Consider the following 15701-nt stretch of genomic DNA (forward strand, 5'->3'; position numbering starts at 1 on the left):
AGAGCATGTATGAGAGACAGATGACCACACAGCTTCACACTGGCTATCAAAAATTTCATCTTGTAATAACAGAGCTCCTCAATCATAGTCAGCTTTTCAAAATGACCACAGGATTGCTTCCGGGCTTTGCGCAGTGCAACCCCAGTAAAAAATTAGCAGAGCGAGCACCAGCCTGCTGGATCTGTTAGTTTGAGTTAGTAGTTTTTCAAGAGTCCCAGGAGTACATGAAAAAGTCCGGTTAGCTGGGTCTCCACCGGACGACAGCCTCCTGCAGTAAGAGAGCAGCTGAGCAGGACACTGAGCCCCCCATAACTGGGATAAGGAGATGTTTGTACCCCCTGCCCCACTCAGCCCTGATTTGGGCGCTTCAGTCAGTGCAAATGAGTGCGCTACACTAGTGTGTATGATTTGGAGTAGGCGCCTGCACTCTGTTTCTGCAACCTGCCCAGCGCAGATGAGCTGCTCTCCAAAAGAGAGTCTCTGGAGCCACCCTTGGAGCTGTTGTTGGGGTTACTGCTGGTGCTGGAAGTGGAGGCTGTGGCCGCTGTGTTGGAGCTGGGCATAGTCAGAGTCCTTTGGGGCAGGGTGGAGGTGCCTGAGCTAGAGCCCAGGCTGCTGGGCCCCGAGTGGCCCAGTTGTTTGGAGTCTAGCGTCTTGTGGCGTCCCTGGGTGTGATAGCCTCTTTGTGTGAGGCTGCGGATGGAAGCCTCCCGTGGAGGCACAGCAGGACACGGGTCGTGCAGCTCCCCTTGTTTACGGAAGAACGGGTCTGTTTTCATGTAGAGGGGAAGATTGCAAAATTCACCTGAGGTAAGAGAAGAAAAGCGAATGATGTAACCATGTGAAAATCTTTGTTTTATAATGAATCAGATGGCCATGAGCTTTGCTGATGCTGTTTGTGTTGGGTTTAGACCAGGCATGTCCAAACTATGGCCTGGGGGCCAAATGCGGCCCTCAGACACATTTTTCTTGGCCCTCAGACTTCCAGGTGAATTGGCCCAAATGACCTTGCGTCAATTAAAAAATAATTTTTTACTCCAAGTTTTTTGAGAACCTACCTGGATAAAGCTGATATTTAATATTTAGTGTGTGGTTTTAAGGATCTTAGCATGAATAAAGACTGATGGCTCATTCTAACGTGTTAAATATGCACAGATTTCAATTATTCACAGTACTGAGCATTAGTCTATGGCCCTTGATCGGCCCTCTGCTTCGTCTGTGTTTGGATATGTGGCCCTAGATGAAAAAAGTTTGGACACCCCTGGTTTAGACTGTCAAAAATACACTCACTTTTGGCGCGGTGTGGGATAGGCACAGCCACATTCTTGCCACGGTCATAGTCCTGTGGTTTGGGAGGCGAGGCAGTGAAGCGGCAGATGCCTGGCTCTGAAGGAGTGCTCAGAGAAGTCATACTGTCTGCTGGGTCATTGGTGCCGGTGGTCATTTGATCAGATGAACTATCAGATATGAAGCACTCTGTGATGGTGAACTTAGCATGCTGCAGGTGCTCCTCCAGCTTAGCATGTTCATATGCTCTGGCCAGCTCCTCATACGTGGAAGAGGCACTCTCTGTTGAAACCATACTGTTACGGCCTTTATCTGAAAAAAAAAAAAAAGCCAGTTCAGATTCAGTTCAAAGACATTTTATAGTTACCTTGGTTAATCTTTGCATTTTTACATGTATGTAATGTATTTACCTGTGTCTTGAGAAAGACTGGCACTGTAGCTGTCACTCTCTGTGGCAGTGATGCCACGTGAACCCATAGTCCTCCAGTCAGAGGTCAAAGTTCGTGCTGATGCTGTGGACTGGGTCTGGCTTGGCCGACTCAAAGTCCACTGACTTGAATATCTATTTCTGGAGCTGTGGCCGGACTTGATACTTTTCCTGGACACTGGGTCTGATAAAGTCAAGCATTGTATTTAATTTTAGACAAAATAGTTTTTATATAAATATCTGTAGCATGAACATAATGTAACTCACTTGTTCCTGGGCGGATGTCAGACATATCAATAAGTGGTCCTGAGTTTTGTATGAGGGCCTGGTGGTGCAGAGAGACGCCAGTGCAGAAGTTCTGTGGGTTCACCGACTGACTGAACTCAGTGTCTGTTACTGGCACAGCCGCTTTGTCTTCTCCTGAACAAAAACACACCCACTATCACAGTGTCCTGGGATAAGATAACATAAGATCGTGATATTTGCACTTCTGCTTACCAATCTGTTTGATGCCCTCTTTGTCTTCAATGAGAAGCTGTACCCGAGGGATGTCTATGTGGAGCCGAGGCCCCTGAGGAGGGCCCTTTACAGGGGTGTCTATGGTGCGATTGTTTTTACTGTTAAAAAAAAGACAAGATTAAGGCTCATCTCAAAATAGAATCCAATTGGACTCTATTAATATTAATCCTTTTTACCTGATAAGCATTTCCGCAAGACTTTTAGCATCTAGAAAGAAAGGGAGTTTTAGAATTAGATTAAATCTAAAGATTACTGTCATCCATTAAACCGGTTTCTAAAACTTTGTGTGGTCTCACCTCTAAGTCGTTTTAATCTCTTTTCCTTTCTCTTCTTCCGAATAATAAAAAGCAGAGCCACACCCACAGTGACCAGGATGACTGGAGAGCCAATGGAAAAGAGTTTCTTCACATCGTCTCCTTCTCCACGAGCAGATTTAATGGGAGGGATGGTACCTGACAAAACAAACAAAAACTGTTTTTTAAAATCACCAGTACCTTCACACATTAGTTGTATTATTGCAGTTTCACTTACTCCCATCGTAGTCAGTGGTGGCAAATTGTGATGTCTGGTTGCCACAGCCAGCGCTGTTGCAAGCCTTCATCTTCAGCTCGTACCAGGTGGCCTCTCGCAACTCGCTGAGGAACAGCTGAGATGTGGAGTTGGCTTTGACACTCTGCCAGGCCCAGGTGCCTTTAGGCCTGAAGTCCAGCAGGAGGTCAGTGATGGGGCATCCGCCACTGGTCCAGCCCTGCAGGTTGAGCCCCGCATGAGTGGAGTTGATATGTGTGAGCAGAGGCTGGTCCTTGTTGAAAACAGGTTCTGCAGAGATAAGGAAAAACATGAACAAGACCAAATAATCAGTAATGTGTAATTTAATGTAGACTTTTTGTTAATTAACTGCCCAATAGCAACTTATGTCAGGGGCAAAAAGACATCTGTATTATGTAGGTTTGTACATTACGTAAAGTTCCACTTTCTACTTATATCATGTATCTAATAATTATTGTGTATTGTATTATAGCATATTGGATAATTCGTCCCATTAACTCTGCTTAAAACGCAACATGTTGTGAGAGATTGTCCTAAACCAGAAGAAGAAGAATATTTCATCTTTAATGTTCATCAAGTTGCTCTTGTCTGCTTTATGAGTACTTACCTCTCCCATGAGTCTTGGCTTCAATGATTTCACTGATGCGCCCTGAGCCTACACTGTTTTTGGCTGCCAGCTTGACCTTGTACCAGGTTCCACAACGGAGATTGTCCAGTCTGAAAGACCTCTCACTAGAGCTGATGAACACATCTCGCCACTCCTCTGTGTTGTCCACTGAGTACTGCAGCACAAACCCTGCAATATACAAACTCTCACTGTCAGAAAGATTTCAGGAAAAATTATGAATGCAGTGGACTACAATGGCAGATGCTTGACTGGCCACCAGGTGGCGACATAAAGCCACAATTGACAAGGAGTTCATTCAAGTCTACCTAGAGACAACTTAGATTGTTATTATTATTATTATTATTATTATTATTATTATTATTATCATTATCATTATTATTATTATTATCAAATACATTTTAGTTTTAAGTGATGAATAATATTGAAAATGATCTACTCTTGAGAGAATCTAGCAATCAGTTCAAACACAGTATAAAATGTCTTTAGCTCTTACCTCTGATTGAACTTCCTCCGTTGTCCCCAGGTATCCATGTAAGAGTGATGGAGGAAGTAGAGGTAGTTGACACAGTCAAGCGAGGCTGGTCAGGAGGAACTAAAAATCAAACCAAAAAAGCAAATTAGCCTTCTCATTAAGATAAAAGGTAAACATATGTATTTCAAATTGATCTCATACCTTGAACCACTAGATTAACAATTATTGTGTCAAAGCCCAGTGTGTTAGTAGCTGTGCAGGTGTAGTACCCAGAGTCCTCTGCTTTGACTGAACGTAAAAGCAACGTCCCGTTTGATAGAATCTGTCTCTGGCTATCAGCTGTCACTGGGATGGCAGAGTTATCACTGTATGGAAAGATGCACATGTTAATATTTCCCACATAAGCCCTATTCTTGTGTTATCCATGGGTTTTCGATTTCTGTTAAATGCAACATTTTTAATTGTTAAAAACTATGGCAACAGCCCTGATTTTTCATCATTAGAAACTCACCTGTCTTTGGTCCATTTTATTGTTGGGGATGGTTCTCCCACTGAACTACATGGTAGACGCACTTCCTTCATCCAGGGAGTGGTCACTGTGCCACCAAAGGACAGGATTTTGGCTGGAACTAAATACCAAAAACAGAAAGTTTAGTGTTTAAAATTTGATTTCATGTTATTGATAGTAAACAGTGTTTTATTGTTATCAAACTGGCCAATTCCTTCTGACAAGAGGCATTACTGTCTAAGTAAAAGGTACTGAATTAGGTTTAACCGTGCCCCTCCCCTGGCCTTGTGGACTGAATCCGTCTTTTCTCCATAGATTTTCCTCTTTATTGATTCTTGCCGGCTATTGTACTCCCTGAGGGTCAGTTTACTAGATAGACCCTGTTCATCACCACATAATTAACAACAGCATTTCTTTCTAGTCAATCAATACTGGGACTGTCAGTCAATAATAAAGCTGCCCTGAAAAGTGAAAGAGGCAAGCATCATGTTGTTGTCATTTTTATGGCCATATTTGTAACATCATAACCTTTATAGGAATCGCTTTAACCTTCTCATGCTTTACACACTTGCCCGGGGGACCTACCTTTCCCAGCAGGCTCCACGGTGACCTTTGAGCTGATGTTTCCGCGGCCGGCAGTTGTCACGGCGGCAGCCCAGATGTGGTATTGTTTACCACGGGAGAGGTGCGTGATACGGTAGAAGAGCATCTCAGGATTGGCCTCGTACTCACTGGGTGCCTGGGACAGAGGGCACGCACCGGTGTGTTAACAAGAAGGAACCATCTCCATATCTGGACAACTGCTGAGGGTCATGATTTCATTTGATAACTTTTTTTTAATATGTCATTTAAAAAAGCATAATCATAGTGTAACAAGAACAATGATTAAGAAATGGAAAAATAGATATTCCTATTCTTGGAAAAGTTCTCATGCACAACATAGCCCATACTTCTATGTAGGAGACATCACCAGTCACTAAAATATAATAAATCAATATATCTAACATTCAGATATTTACAAGTATTAATAGCCCAGCAAGGCAGTAGTGTAACACATAAACAATCATCAGTAAGGTAGATTATAGCATACACATATTTTTGTTTATTTGTATCTCTATTTGTATCTTAACACCTTTTACACCAACCCAAATATATTAGAGACCAAATACTTTGCAGATGAACTATGTTTAAAATATATTTATTATTATTATTATTTATTATGACATATTTGTTTGTTTTTTAAACAGCAAATCAACCACTGATTTGTAAAATTATACTATATACTAATAATATGCAAATCTATTTAAAAATATATATGCATCTGTATAATGCAGGTGTATGCATTTTTTGCTTCATAAATCAGACTATTATAACATTAATAGAATAAAAAAGATATGTCCTAAACTAAATTTGTGAACATGAAAGCTTGTAAAACAAACTAAAACACAATTTAGGGTTACGGATCTGGCATAAATGAGATGTAGATTCTTTCACTACCTGAGGCACAATATAGCACTTTTTTCTCTCAAGTCAGTACCTCTGTTTCCTTAATGTGTTCGTATCACATTGTTCATCTCAACTCCCTCTATCCCTCTCTGTCTAGCTCAGTGGAGAGGAGCGGATGGAGGGATGAGGAGACGAAAGACTGAGAGGAGGGGTACGCTCAGGCATTCCTATATCGTGGCCGTGGTGTGGTGAGATGTTGTGGTGATCCGTGAGTGATATTTGAGGGTAATAAAAAGATGAACAAAAGCACTCCATCCCCTGGTCTGTCTCTCCCCTCTCTCTCTTCTCTCCCCCGGCCTCTCCCTGCTGCTAATGGCGTGTCTGTTCCCCCTCCTCTCTGTGGCCGGGCTCATTTACATGGCACTCATGCACACACAGGGAGAAGGATTTGTGAAAAATAAGTGAGATCTAGGCTCATATCAGATTTCAGGAGGTGCTTGAGTTTGTGCACACACGATCTAACCTCAACCTGAAACATGGTGCGTACAGTAGACGTATAAATAGAAAATGTTCAATTGTGATGCCTCCAAAAGTGTCTGTGTGCTTTGGATGCGGCAGTGTGCGTGTGTGAGCTTGTTCGCTGCTTCATTTGCATATCTACGTCTCATCACGTTGCCAAGACAACCTCATCTGTTCATCTGGAAGGGCAGGAAATAAAATGGTGGTGCAAACACAGTGAAAGAGATACGAGCAAGGATAGCGCAGGTTTAATGAGTAATACTGGTTACAAATTAATTATTTCATCAAATTCCTCTTCAGTGCTGAGATGCTACTACATAAGACAGACTCACCGGCTGCCCTGAGCCAGGGCTAGAGCAGTAGATAGTGTATTTGCGGATAACACCATTGGGTTTGAGAGGCGGTAACCAGGAAACAACCACACTGTTAGGTGAGGCAGGGACCGCCTTGATGCCAGCTGGTGGACCAGGGACTAGAGAAAAAAACAAGAAGCATTGTTTCTTCCATTAAAGGTGGTAAATTATGCATTATTCAGGCAATGTAGCTACTTTTGTGAACTACTTTTGTACAGCTTGGCATTGGCATTTTACATGATATATTTTTAAATGGTAGAGAATCTCCAAAATCCTTTTACCAATTACCAAGAGGGTGCAGTGCAGTTTGAGTGCTGAAATGATCAGAATGAGCCTGGTAAAGAAAGCTATGTGCTACGCATGTATAGACTAAACAGAAATTAACACTACCTCGATTATCACATAATGACATGAGGAGAAGCGGCAGAATGTCTAAATATGCAGGATTACGCAAGCATATGAATAAAAACAAGCAGTCCAGATATGCCTTTACTATAATGAAGGTGTTTAACAGTGAATGTAGCATCACTAAGATCTTGAAGCATTATACACACGCTGGGCATTGGGCCCTATTAAAATAAGCAGACTTGTTTGCAGATTGCTTTTCTTATCCTTCTCTAAGCAGCTCTAGGACTTGGAGGAACTCCCTTTCAGAGGCCAGTGACATATGTTCATTTAGACAGTGGTCAGCAGTTCCGACTCTGTAACACCCAACACACTTAAGTCTCACAAACAGATTAGATGGGGTCTGATCCATGGTGCTGGCCACTTGAGCCAACACTGGACACCATTTAATGCTCTTAATAGGGGTAATCGCGCCAAAGGAACAAAGGATGTTTAAACGGGTGAGACATTTTACAATAAACATATCAAGACGTAAGATTTATTGAAATTGTGAACAATGATGCTTTTGTGGCAGCAGCTTTACAGTGTGAGGTTAACACTGTCAGGTCTACTCAATGCCCTCCATAAATATGAGTCCCTCTTGACAATGGGCCTCCTTTGGGCTCTACTGAGGGAGGCAGAACAAGACTGGATCCCCTAAATCTTTATAGTGAGGCCCTTCATCCAGTCAGTCAGTCTGTTCATCCCCTCTGCAGCTTACTACACAAGTAGGGATAACTGGAGTCAAAGTTAAGAATAGAGGGCTCAAACCAGGGAGGTGTGGACAAGGGAATGGGAGATGGTACATTTCCTTTGGGAAGTGATGATGAGGCCAGAGGGGAGGGGTACAGAGGCAGACATAATTATCATAACGGGATGTCCATCTCAAAAGTGGCAGAAGAAGAGGGGAGCTAAATCCCATCTGGTGCCCAAAAGCTGCCCAGACCCAAGATTACAGACCAGCATTGTGAGGTACTATAGTACTCTACAGGCAAACCTTTAAACAGTTATCAAGTTTTATATGAAATCAATACAATAGATGTTAACACTACAGTTAACTTTATAAAGCCAAAATTAAGGTACATAGAGCACTGTTAATGATTTGTAAAATACTTAAAGTTTATTATTTCCTCTATTGCTGTTCTATCTATCCTTCCATCTTTAACTCTGAGGCCCCTCCTCTTTCCACTTCACAAAGAGACATGGATCTTGCTGTAATCCCGCCTCCAATGGTGTAAGCACAAAATTAATTCTCTCTAATCCAAGAGGAGTTAATCCCTATGCCTATGGCAAGGGGTCTGGTAGAGGGGATGCAGTCTGACTGATGGCTGGCTGACTTCGGCCCTCCCTCAGCTCTGCGCTGTGCACCCAAAGCCTCTTAATTCTCATTAGTAGTGCTAATGGAGCTTCCAAGCATAAATGAGCTTTTGTCATGGGTTTGAGATACAAGCAAGCGCTGTATTTTGATGTATCCCCCTCACCTCTCCCTCTTCTTTACTCCTCTGATGCGAAGCAAAAAGAGATTCTCCTAAACCCTAAATTGTGTCTATAGCTTGAATATAGAATATGAATATCCTTACGGTCTTCTCGGGTTTGGATGTAGAGCACATTGCTGCGAACCCCATCTCCGGCCTGTGTGTAGGCCAGAACCTGGACGCTGTAGTTGGTGAACTTCTCCAGTCCTCTGAGCTCCACCTGCTCCCGAGTCGTAGTGATATTCTGCATCTCTCCCCACTCTGACAATAAAGTACATTATTTAGGTCAACATTAAGAATAACATTTATCTAGGATTAGCTGAACATTAGTTTAATGCTTAGCTCAAACTCAATTGGTCAATAAAGGAATTAATAAAGTATTTATGCTGACTGCATATTACTTGTGTCAATTTGTTTGCAGGCAGTTTTTGGATTTATATATATATATATATATACACACACACACACACACACACATATATATATATTGTGCATTTACAGAAGAAAACGATACATTTAGACCAGGGGTCTCAAACTCAAATTACCTAGGGGCCACATTAGATAAAGTCTGAGTGAGGCTGGGCCGCATTGAGTATTCGATAAATAGCTGTTGCACGGGGAAAAAAAGAGAGAGAAAGAACAACATGCAACACACTTTCTTAATCTTTAATAACAGTTCAGAACATGAAAATGTATTCAGAACGTAAGTTTAAACTACTACGTCTACTCTTCTTCTTTTGCCTACTCCTTGCTGGTTGAAACCTGGCTACGATTCATCTTGTACAGCTGAGATATTTGGCTTGCAGGAGGAAGCAGATCCTCAGGATAGACTGAAGATGCTCATCAGTGAGCCTTGACCTGTATAGGTGCTTTCACACCAACAGTATTTGGTGCGCACCAAACGATCCATTCGAACCAGAAGTGGTTAGTTCGGTTCCTTTGCGTTGGTGTGAAAGCGTCAATCGGACTCGGACCCGGACCAACTCAAGTGGACCGAGGTCGTTTTCACACAGTTCGATTATTTGGTCCGCACCAGGCAATAAAATTGTTATTATGTAGCAAATACACTCCAGTGTGGTCCGCCTTCACACCGGCAAACGAACCAAAACTGGTTCGATTGACATGTCTCTGTTTCCCCGGTAAAACAGCGATGCTCCAGTTATCAACACCGATGTTCCCTGTTAATACCACGGGCCGTCCTCATCTCAAATTATCACCATGAACTCATAAAACAGCAACATGTAGAACTTTGTACAAACTCACCGCATCAGCCCAGAGTTCTAGTAACAGCAGCAGCCAACAGCGCTCACAGTAGCGCGCAGCTCCTCAGGACGGGGCTGGGGTCTGGTCCTTGGTCTTCTGTTACAAGCTCGTTGGTCAGATGGTCCGGAGGCTTCATCCTCCATGTGCTGGTTCCAAACGGTGGCGAGCAAGACCAGTGCTTGATGGACTGAGTCCGAGCGGGTACGTTCCGTCGTCTGCGCGCTGTTTCCGTGCAGGAAAGCAAGAATGTGCTGTGGACTACAGGTCCGGTGCGCTGCTCCGGTTCTCCGCGCTCAAGAACCGCGGCTGGTTCCGAGGTGGTGCAGCATCCGGACAGAAGCGTGAGTCCAGTTTGGTTTGTTATATGTTGTTCTGAGCGTCCGTCCTTGGTGCATTTGTTTCTTCCCGGGGAAAGCGCTTCCTCAGGTCGAGGCTCCCCGCTCCAGCTCCTCTGAGCCCGGCCTGAACCGGAGCTGCCCCCGCTGGTTCAGGACTCTGGTTTGGATCTAGTCCAACTGTATTTCTCACACTAGGCTAAAAACAGGGACTTTTTTAAGTTGTATCAATTGAATGGGCGATTGCCTATTGCCATGAAATTATTTGGTTAATTAAAGCCTAAAATAACAAATGTTGGTTGCTGCGTGATCACGGGGGACACCGGGTCGTCTCTGTGCGTGTAGGTCCAGAACAGGGGTACGCACCCCCAATTTTGACTCACTCTGGAGCCACACGTTCGCACACTGATACTTGCTCTGATCTTCGTGTATTACGTTCTCTGTATTGGCCATTGTTGGTAAAATAATTCGAAAATGAATCGCGGCTGCGTCTGGACAACAATCTGTTACTGCGCTGGAGTCGTACAGCGCGTCATTTCAGGCAGAGGAGACGCGTGTCCCTCCCATGATGCATTTCGAATAGTCCGTTTGTCCATACTGTCTACGGTTTGGACCCGGGTTCGCGTTCACACCAGAGGAACCGCACCAAAGTTGGTCATTTGGAGACCACCTCTTTTTTGCGATCTCGGTCCGCTTGATTTGGTTCGGGTCCGAGTCCGATTGATGCTTTCACACCAACGCAAACGAACCGAACTAACCACTTTTGGTTTGAATGGACCGTTTGGTGCGCACCAAATACTGTCAGTGTGAAAACACCCCGAAGACCTCAAAAAAGAGGTGGTCTCGGTTCGCTTGAATCCGCACCCAAATGACCAACTTTGGTGCGGTTCCTCTGGTGTGAACGCGAACCCGGGTCCAAACCATAGACAGCAGGTCCAAACGAACTATTCTAGATGCATCATGGGAGAAACGCGTCTCCTGTCTGTAATGACGCGCTGTAGACTCCAGCGAAGTAACAGATTGTTGTCCAGACGCAGCCGCGATTCATTTTCGAATTATTTTACCAACAATGGCCAATACAGAGAATGTAACACACGAAGATCAGAGCAAGTACGTGCGAACGTGTGGTTCCAGAGTGAGTCAAAATTGGGGGTGTGTACTTCTGTTCAGGACCTGCACGCACAGAGAGATCCCGGTGTTCCCCGTGATCATGTAGGAACCAGCATTTGTTATTTTAGGCTTTAATTAACCAAATAATTTTATGGCAATAGGCAATCGCCCATTCAGTTGATTCACCTTTAAAAATGTCCTTTTAGCCTAGTCTGAGAAATACAGTCGGACTAGATCCAAACCCGAGTCCCGAACCAGCAAGAGCAGCCCCGGTTCTGTCCGGGCTCAGATGACGTGGAGCGGGGAGTGAAAAGCGCTTTTCCCGGGAAGAACCAAATGCGGACACCAACTAAACTGGATTCACGCTTCTGTCCAGATGCTTTGCTCCACCTCGTAACCAGCCGCGGTTCTTGAGCGCGGAGGACAGGAGCAGCACAGACCTGTAGGTGTAGTCCACAGCGCATTCTCGCTTTCCCCGCACGGAACACGGAACACGGAAACAACGCGCAGACGGCGGAACGTACCCGCTCAGACCCAGTCATTGCGCACTAGTCTTGCTCGCCACCGTCTGGAACCAGCACATGGAGGACAGAGCCTCCGGACCATCTGACCAACGCGCTTGTAGGACGACAGAAGACCAAGGACCAGACTCCAGCGCCGTCCTGAGGAGCTGCGCGCTACTGTGAACGCTGTTGGCTGCTGCTGTTTCCCGAACTCAGGACTGATGCGGTGAGTTTGTACAAAGTTCTACATGTTGCTGTTTTATGAGTTCATGGTGATAAGATGAGGACGGCCCGCGGTATTAACAAGGAACATCAGTATTGGTTACTGGAGATATCGCTGTTCTACCGGGATATAGAGGCTCGTTAATCGGACCAGTTTTTGGTTCGTTTGCCGGTGTGAATGCGGACCACACTGGAGTGTATCTGCTTCTCGTATGTCAAACATGGATGGAAGACGCTTGTTTTTGCCTCGTACTTTTTGCTAACATGTCGCCAAGCCTCTGGAATAGATCAGTGCAGTTTTGTGGTGCTTGCATATTGATGGGACAGCTGTGTTTGCCGCTGAGTGCGCGTGGATTTCGGCGATGCACAGGTGGAGCTTGGTCATCGGGTTGCCAGCAAGTTACGCACCGAGTGTTGAGCAGGTAAACAGACTGTCAGTGTCTTTTTATTTCTTATTAGCCCCTCCAATAAAGGTCCCATACTTATGAACAGGGGAATTCTGTCAGCGCCTCCTCTGCACTCTGATACTGTGGCTGTGGGAGCGTAAAGTGAAGTGCGCACACGCGTACCACCATGTGTGGTTTGTTTTGGTTCTTCGGTGACGCCGTATGTGCACGTGTACTTGCATTAACAGATCCACTTAAACTCGTTGCTTCACAACTGCTGTAAATTGAGTTTTGGGATGTAAACTGCGTTAATAATCTGTTGTGAATCTGTATGGGCACCGATTGCAGCTTCATCTGTCAGTGCGGCCCGCGGTAGGGGGGTGGGATTGTGCGTACATCTACCGCGGGCCGCACTGACATTATTCTTTGGAATCAAGTGGAGGGCCGCAAAAAATCCTTCCGCGGGCCGCAGTTGGCCCCCGGGCCGCGAGTCTGAGACCCCTGATTTAGACAGTCAAATTAACACACGTGCCAAGGACAATTTGCTTCTGTTATGAATTCATAACTAATCTACACACAAACAGGGGAAGATTCTGATGTTGTCAATGAAAACTATAAACACACAATAACAGCACACAACATGGACAGGCATGTGTTTGGATGGGCAGACTGGTGAAATTTAGAATGATAGGTGATAATTACTCTGCATTGGCCACTGGGCTTGGCCCCCACAGCACCCACCTCCGTCAGGGAAGAGGGACCAGAACACAACGCGGTAGCCTTTCAGCACACCGTGCAGCGTCAGCCGTGGAGGCTCCGCCCAGGTGATCACCGCCTCATCCGACGTCACAGAGATGGCCCGCACGTTTTGAGGGGGCTCACTGGGCACTAGGGAAAGAAAAGCACGATGGATTCAAGTAAACAAAACAACCAAAGTGAAATGCACTAACCAGACTGATGTAGACATTACAGCTATTAAACTGTATCAGTAAAGACTGATTTTGTTTATCATGCATACATTATATTCTTATGTGATATGAAGCATTACTTGTTATCTATTTCTCCATAAGCAATTATTTTCTCAGCACACATCGTCTGGACAAAATTCAGTTTATTCTAGTCTACAAAGCCATTTTAATGTACTGATCATAATAATGTATAGACATTGAAAAAATGTGAGTAGTATTATTAGATCTTGTATGAGATAGAGCCAGGATGGAGCTGTGGCAGTATAAGAGCGACACCTCAAGGGGTTAAATCTAGATGCAGTGGGTGGGGTGAGCTGCATTAGGCAGAATAAAACCTCCAACAGCACAATACTCATCTCTGGTATTCTAAGATATGAATCTTACATGCACAATTACATGAGTATTTTCAGTTATCATGATTACCATGTCAGTCATTAATTACTGCCCGCTTTGATCAAACACAAGTAAGAAAATGTGTTGTGTAAAAAGATAGGAGAGCCAGATAAAGGCCGAGATAAGGCTATGTAATAGGATAACAGTTAAAGGAAGCAAAGGCGGAGTGGGCAGACATTTATAGAGTAACATAGCTCCTCTAGCTCTACCAGCCTAATGAGAGTGCTAATTAAAGAAGAAAGAATAATGGGGGATGTGCAGCAAATCCATTTCTACCATGTCGTCTCTCTGTTCATTTGTGTGTATATGTGTATTATGTAGAAGATAGGATAACCACTGCTTATTTTCATCAAAAATAGCTTGTTACTATATTAATTACTTTCTTACCATCTTCCAGAGTTGTTGCATTGATCTCAGTACTGGACGGTCCGGTGCCTGCTCGGTTAAAGGCCTGGACCACCACTCCATACTGGGCAAACTTCTTTAGATTGTCCAGTGTGTACACTTCACTGTCTCCTGTGGCTTTCATCTCCACAATACTGTATTGGCCATTGCTGCCGGGACCATTCTCTCTGTAACCAATCTGATAGCCACGGATCACACCATTCTGCAACTCCTTTTTCGGAGCCTGGAATAACAGAATACACTCAGTGTCATAACTGAATTTCAAAACTGGTTAAGCATGAAAGAAAATACTTAGGAATACTTAAAGTGTATGTAGAATCTATCCTTCAAATCAGTGTATTTCCAGCTCTTAATATAAATATAAAACTGAAATATATACCTTCCATGTAACACGTATGCTCTGAGACGTCATGGGTTGGAGGATAACTTCCATTGGGGGCCCATCAGGTGCTGATAAAATATATAATAAGTATATTATTATAAAATAAAACATAACTATTATCATGTAAAATATATTTTAAATAAAATTAAGTGAATCCAGGGAATTGTAAAGCCAGAAAGCACGCACAATTATTATTTTTTTAATTAAATAAAACATATAAATTTTAGATTGCTTTTACTAAATACAATTACAATGCTGATTTATTTTTAATTTCAAAAACATTGGACATGATAGCCAAGCTGTTTATGTTATAATTCGATTTCATTTCAATAATCTTAACTGAAGACTTATTTTCTGCCCTTATGAGAAAAGTGCACTCACGTGCTTCCTCTGTGCTAATAGTGAGCTCCTTGCTGGGAAGGCTGCGGCCGATCTTGTTGTAAGAGTACATGCGGATACTGTAGACACAGGCTGGGTGCAGCTCTACAATGTTGGCCTGGTTATTGGTAGGTGAGATGTTTCTTGTTGTGTACATATGATCCCAGGAATCTGTCAAACAGAGATGATTTTTATTTTTAGATATGTTACTGGGTAATATCTGAGACTGTGCAATGGTCTGGCCTACCTGATTTGTTCTTGTATTCAATGTCATAGCTGGTAATGATGCTGTTCCCATCAAACCTCTGGATCCAGCGCAGATTCATGCTCCTGTCTTTGACCTCACGGACCTCAAGTTCAGGGGGATCTGGAGGTTCTGTTAAGAAGCAACCATAAGACAAATGAAATAATAAAGACATACATTTTTCATGTCTACTGTACAGCTATGGATGTCTATAGATGTACCTTGAACAGTAAGTTGAATGAGGCCCCGGCCCTCTCCATAGGAATTAATGGCATGGCAAGAGAAGAAGACCGAATCTCCTCGCTCTGCTGGATTCAGCTGTGAAAGGAGGGTTAAACTGATCTTTCACATGGGCAGTTATAAATTACTGCTTATGGAATTTCAAAATGTTTTAAAGCTATTATCAAAATACTGTATACAACGTGTGACTAATGATTATGGAAATGTTAAAATACAAATGTCAGCATAGTAAACGCTTATCACAGAGTGCATTTAATTCTAATTAGGTCAGTTTACTTCTGCATGATTCTTTATTCTATGTCTGA

At 43.6% G+C, this 15701-nt stretch overlaps 1 protein-coding gene across 1 annotated transcript; it reads right to left on the minus strand.

Moving 5' to 3' along the window:
* Positions 1 to 389: 389 nt before the first annotated feature.
* Positions 390 to 15680, minus strand: LOC110168149 (cell adhesion molecule DSCAML1-like). The gene is made up of 22 exons (XM_055148236.1): positions 15673 to 15680; positions 15378 to 15493; positions 15160 to 15288; positions 14916 to 15083; positions 14532 to 14602; positions 14135 to 14375; positions 13128 to 13274; positions 8673 to 8828; positions 6688 to 6827; positions 4976 to 5129; positions 4394 to 4511; positions 4084 to 4247; positions 3904 to 4002; positions 3390 to 3578; positions 2765 to 3052; positions 2530 to 2685; positions 2410 to 2440; positions 2213 to 2331; positions 1982 to 2134; positions 1698 to 1898; positions 1291 to 1599; positions 390 to 805 (listed from the first exon to the last, which is right to left on the minus strand). Exons 1-22 carry the CDS (start codon positions 15678 to 15680, stop codon positions 390 to 392), a joined length of 3573 nt encoding a protein of 1190 aa, XP_055004211.1.
* Positions 15681 to 15701: the final 21 nt, after the last annotated feature.

This window comes from Boleophthalmus pectinirostris, unplaced genomic scaffold, assembly GCF_026225935.1.
Source record: "Boleophthalmus pectinirostris isolate CB_2022bp ecotype Guang Dong unplaced genomic scaffold, ASM2622593v1 HiC_scaffold_12, whole genome shotgun sequence".
NCBI lineage: Eukaryota > Metazoa > Chordata > Actinopteri > Gobiiformes > Gobiidae > Boleophthalmus > Boleophthalmus pectinirostris.

Excerpts from the sequence above, each read along its gene's own strand:
- LOC110168149 (XM_055148236.1), bottom strand. Across the intron at positions 5,130-6,687 it reads GCCCTGGCTCAGGGCAGCCG|GCACCCAGTGAGTACGAGGC; the intron begins GTGAGTCTGTCT and ends CCTCTGTCCCAG. Across the intron at positions 2,441-2,529 it reads GAGATTAAAACGACTTAGAG|ATGCTAAAAGTCTTGCGGAA; the intron begins GTGAGACCACAC and ends CTTTCTTTCTAG.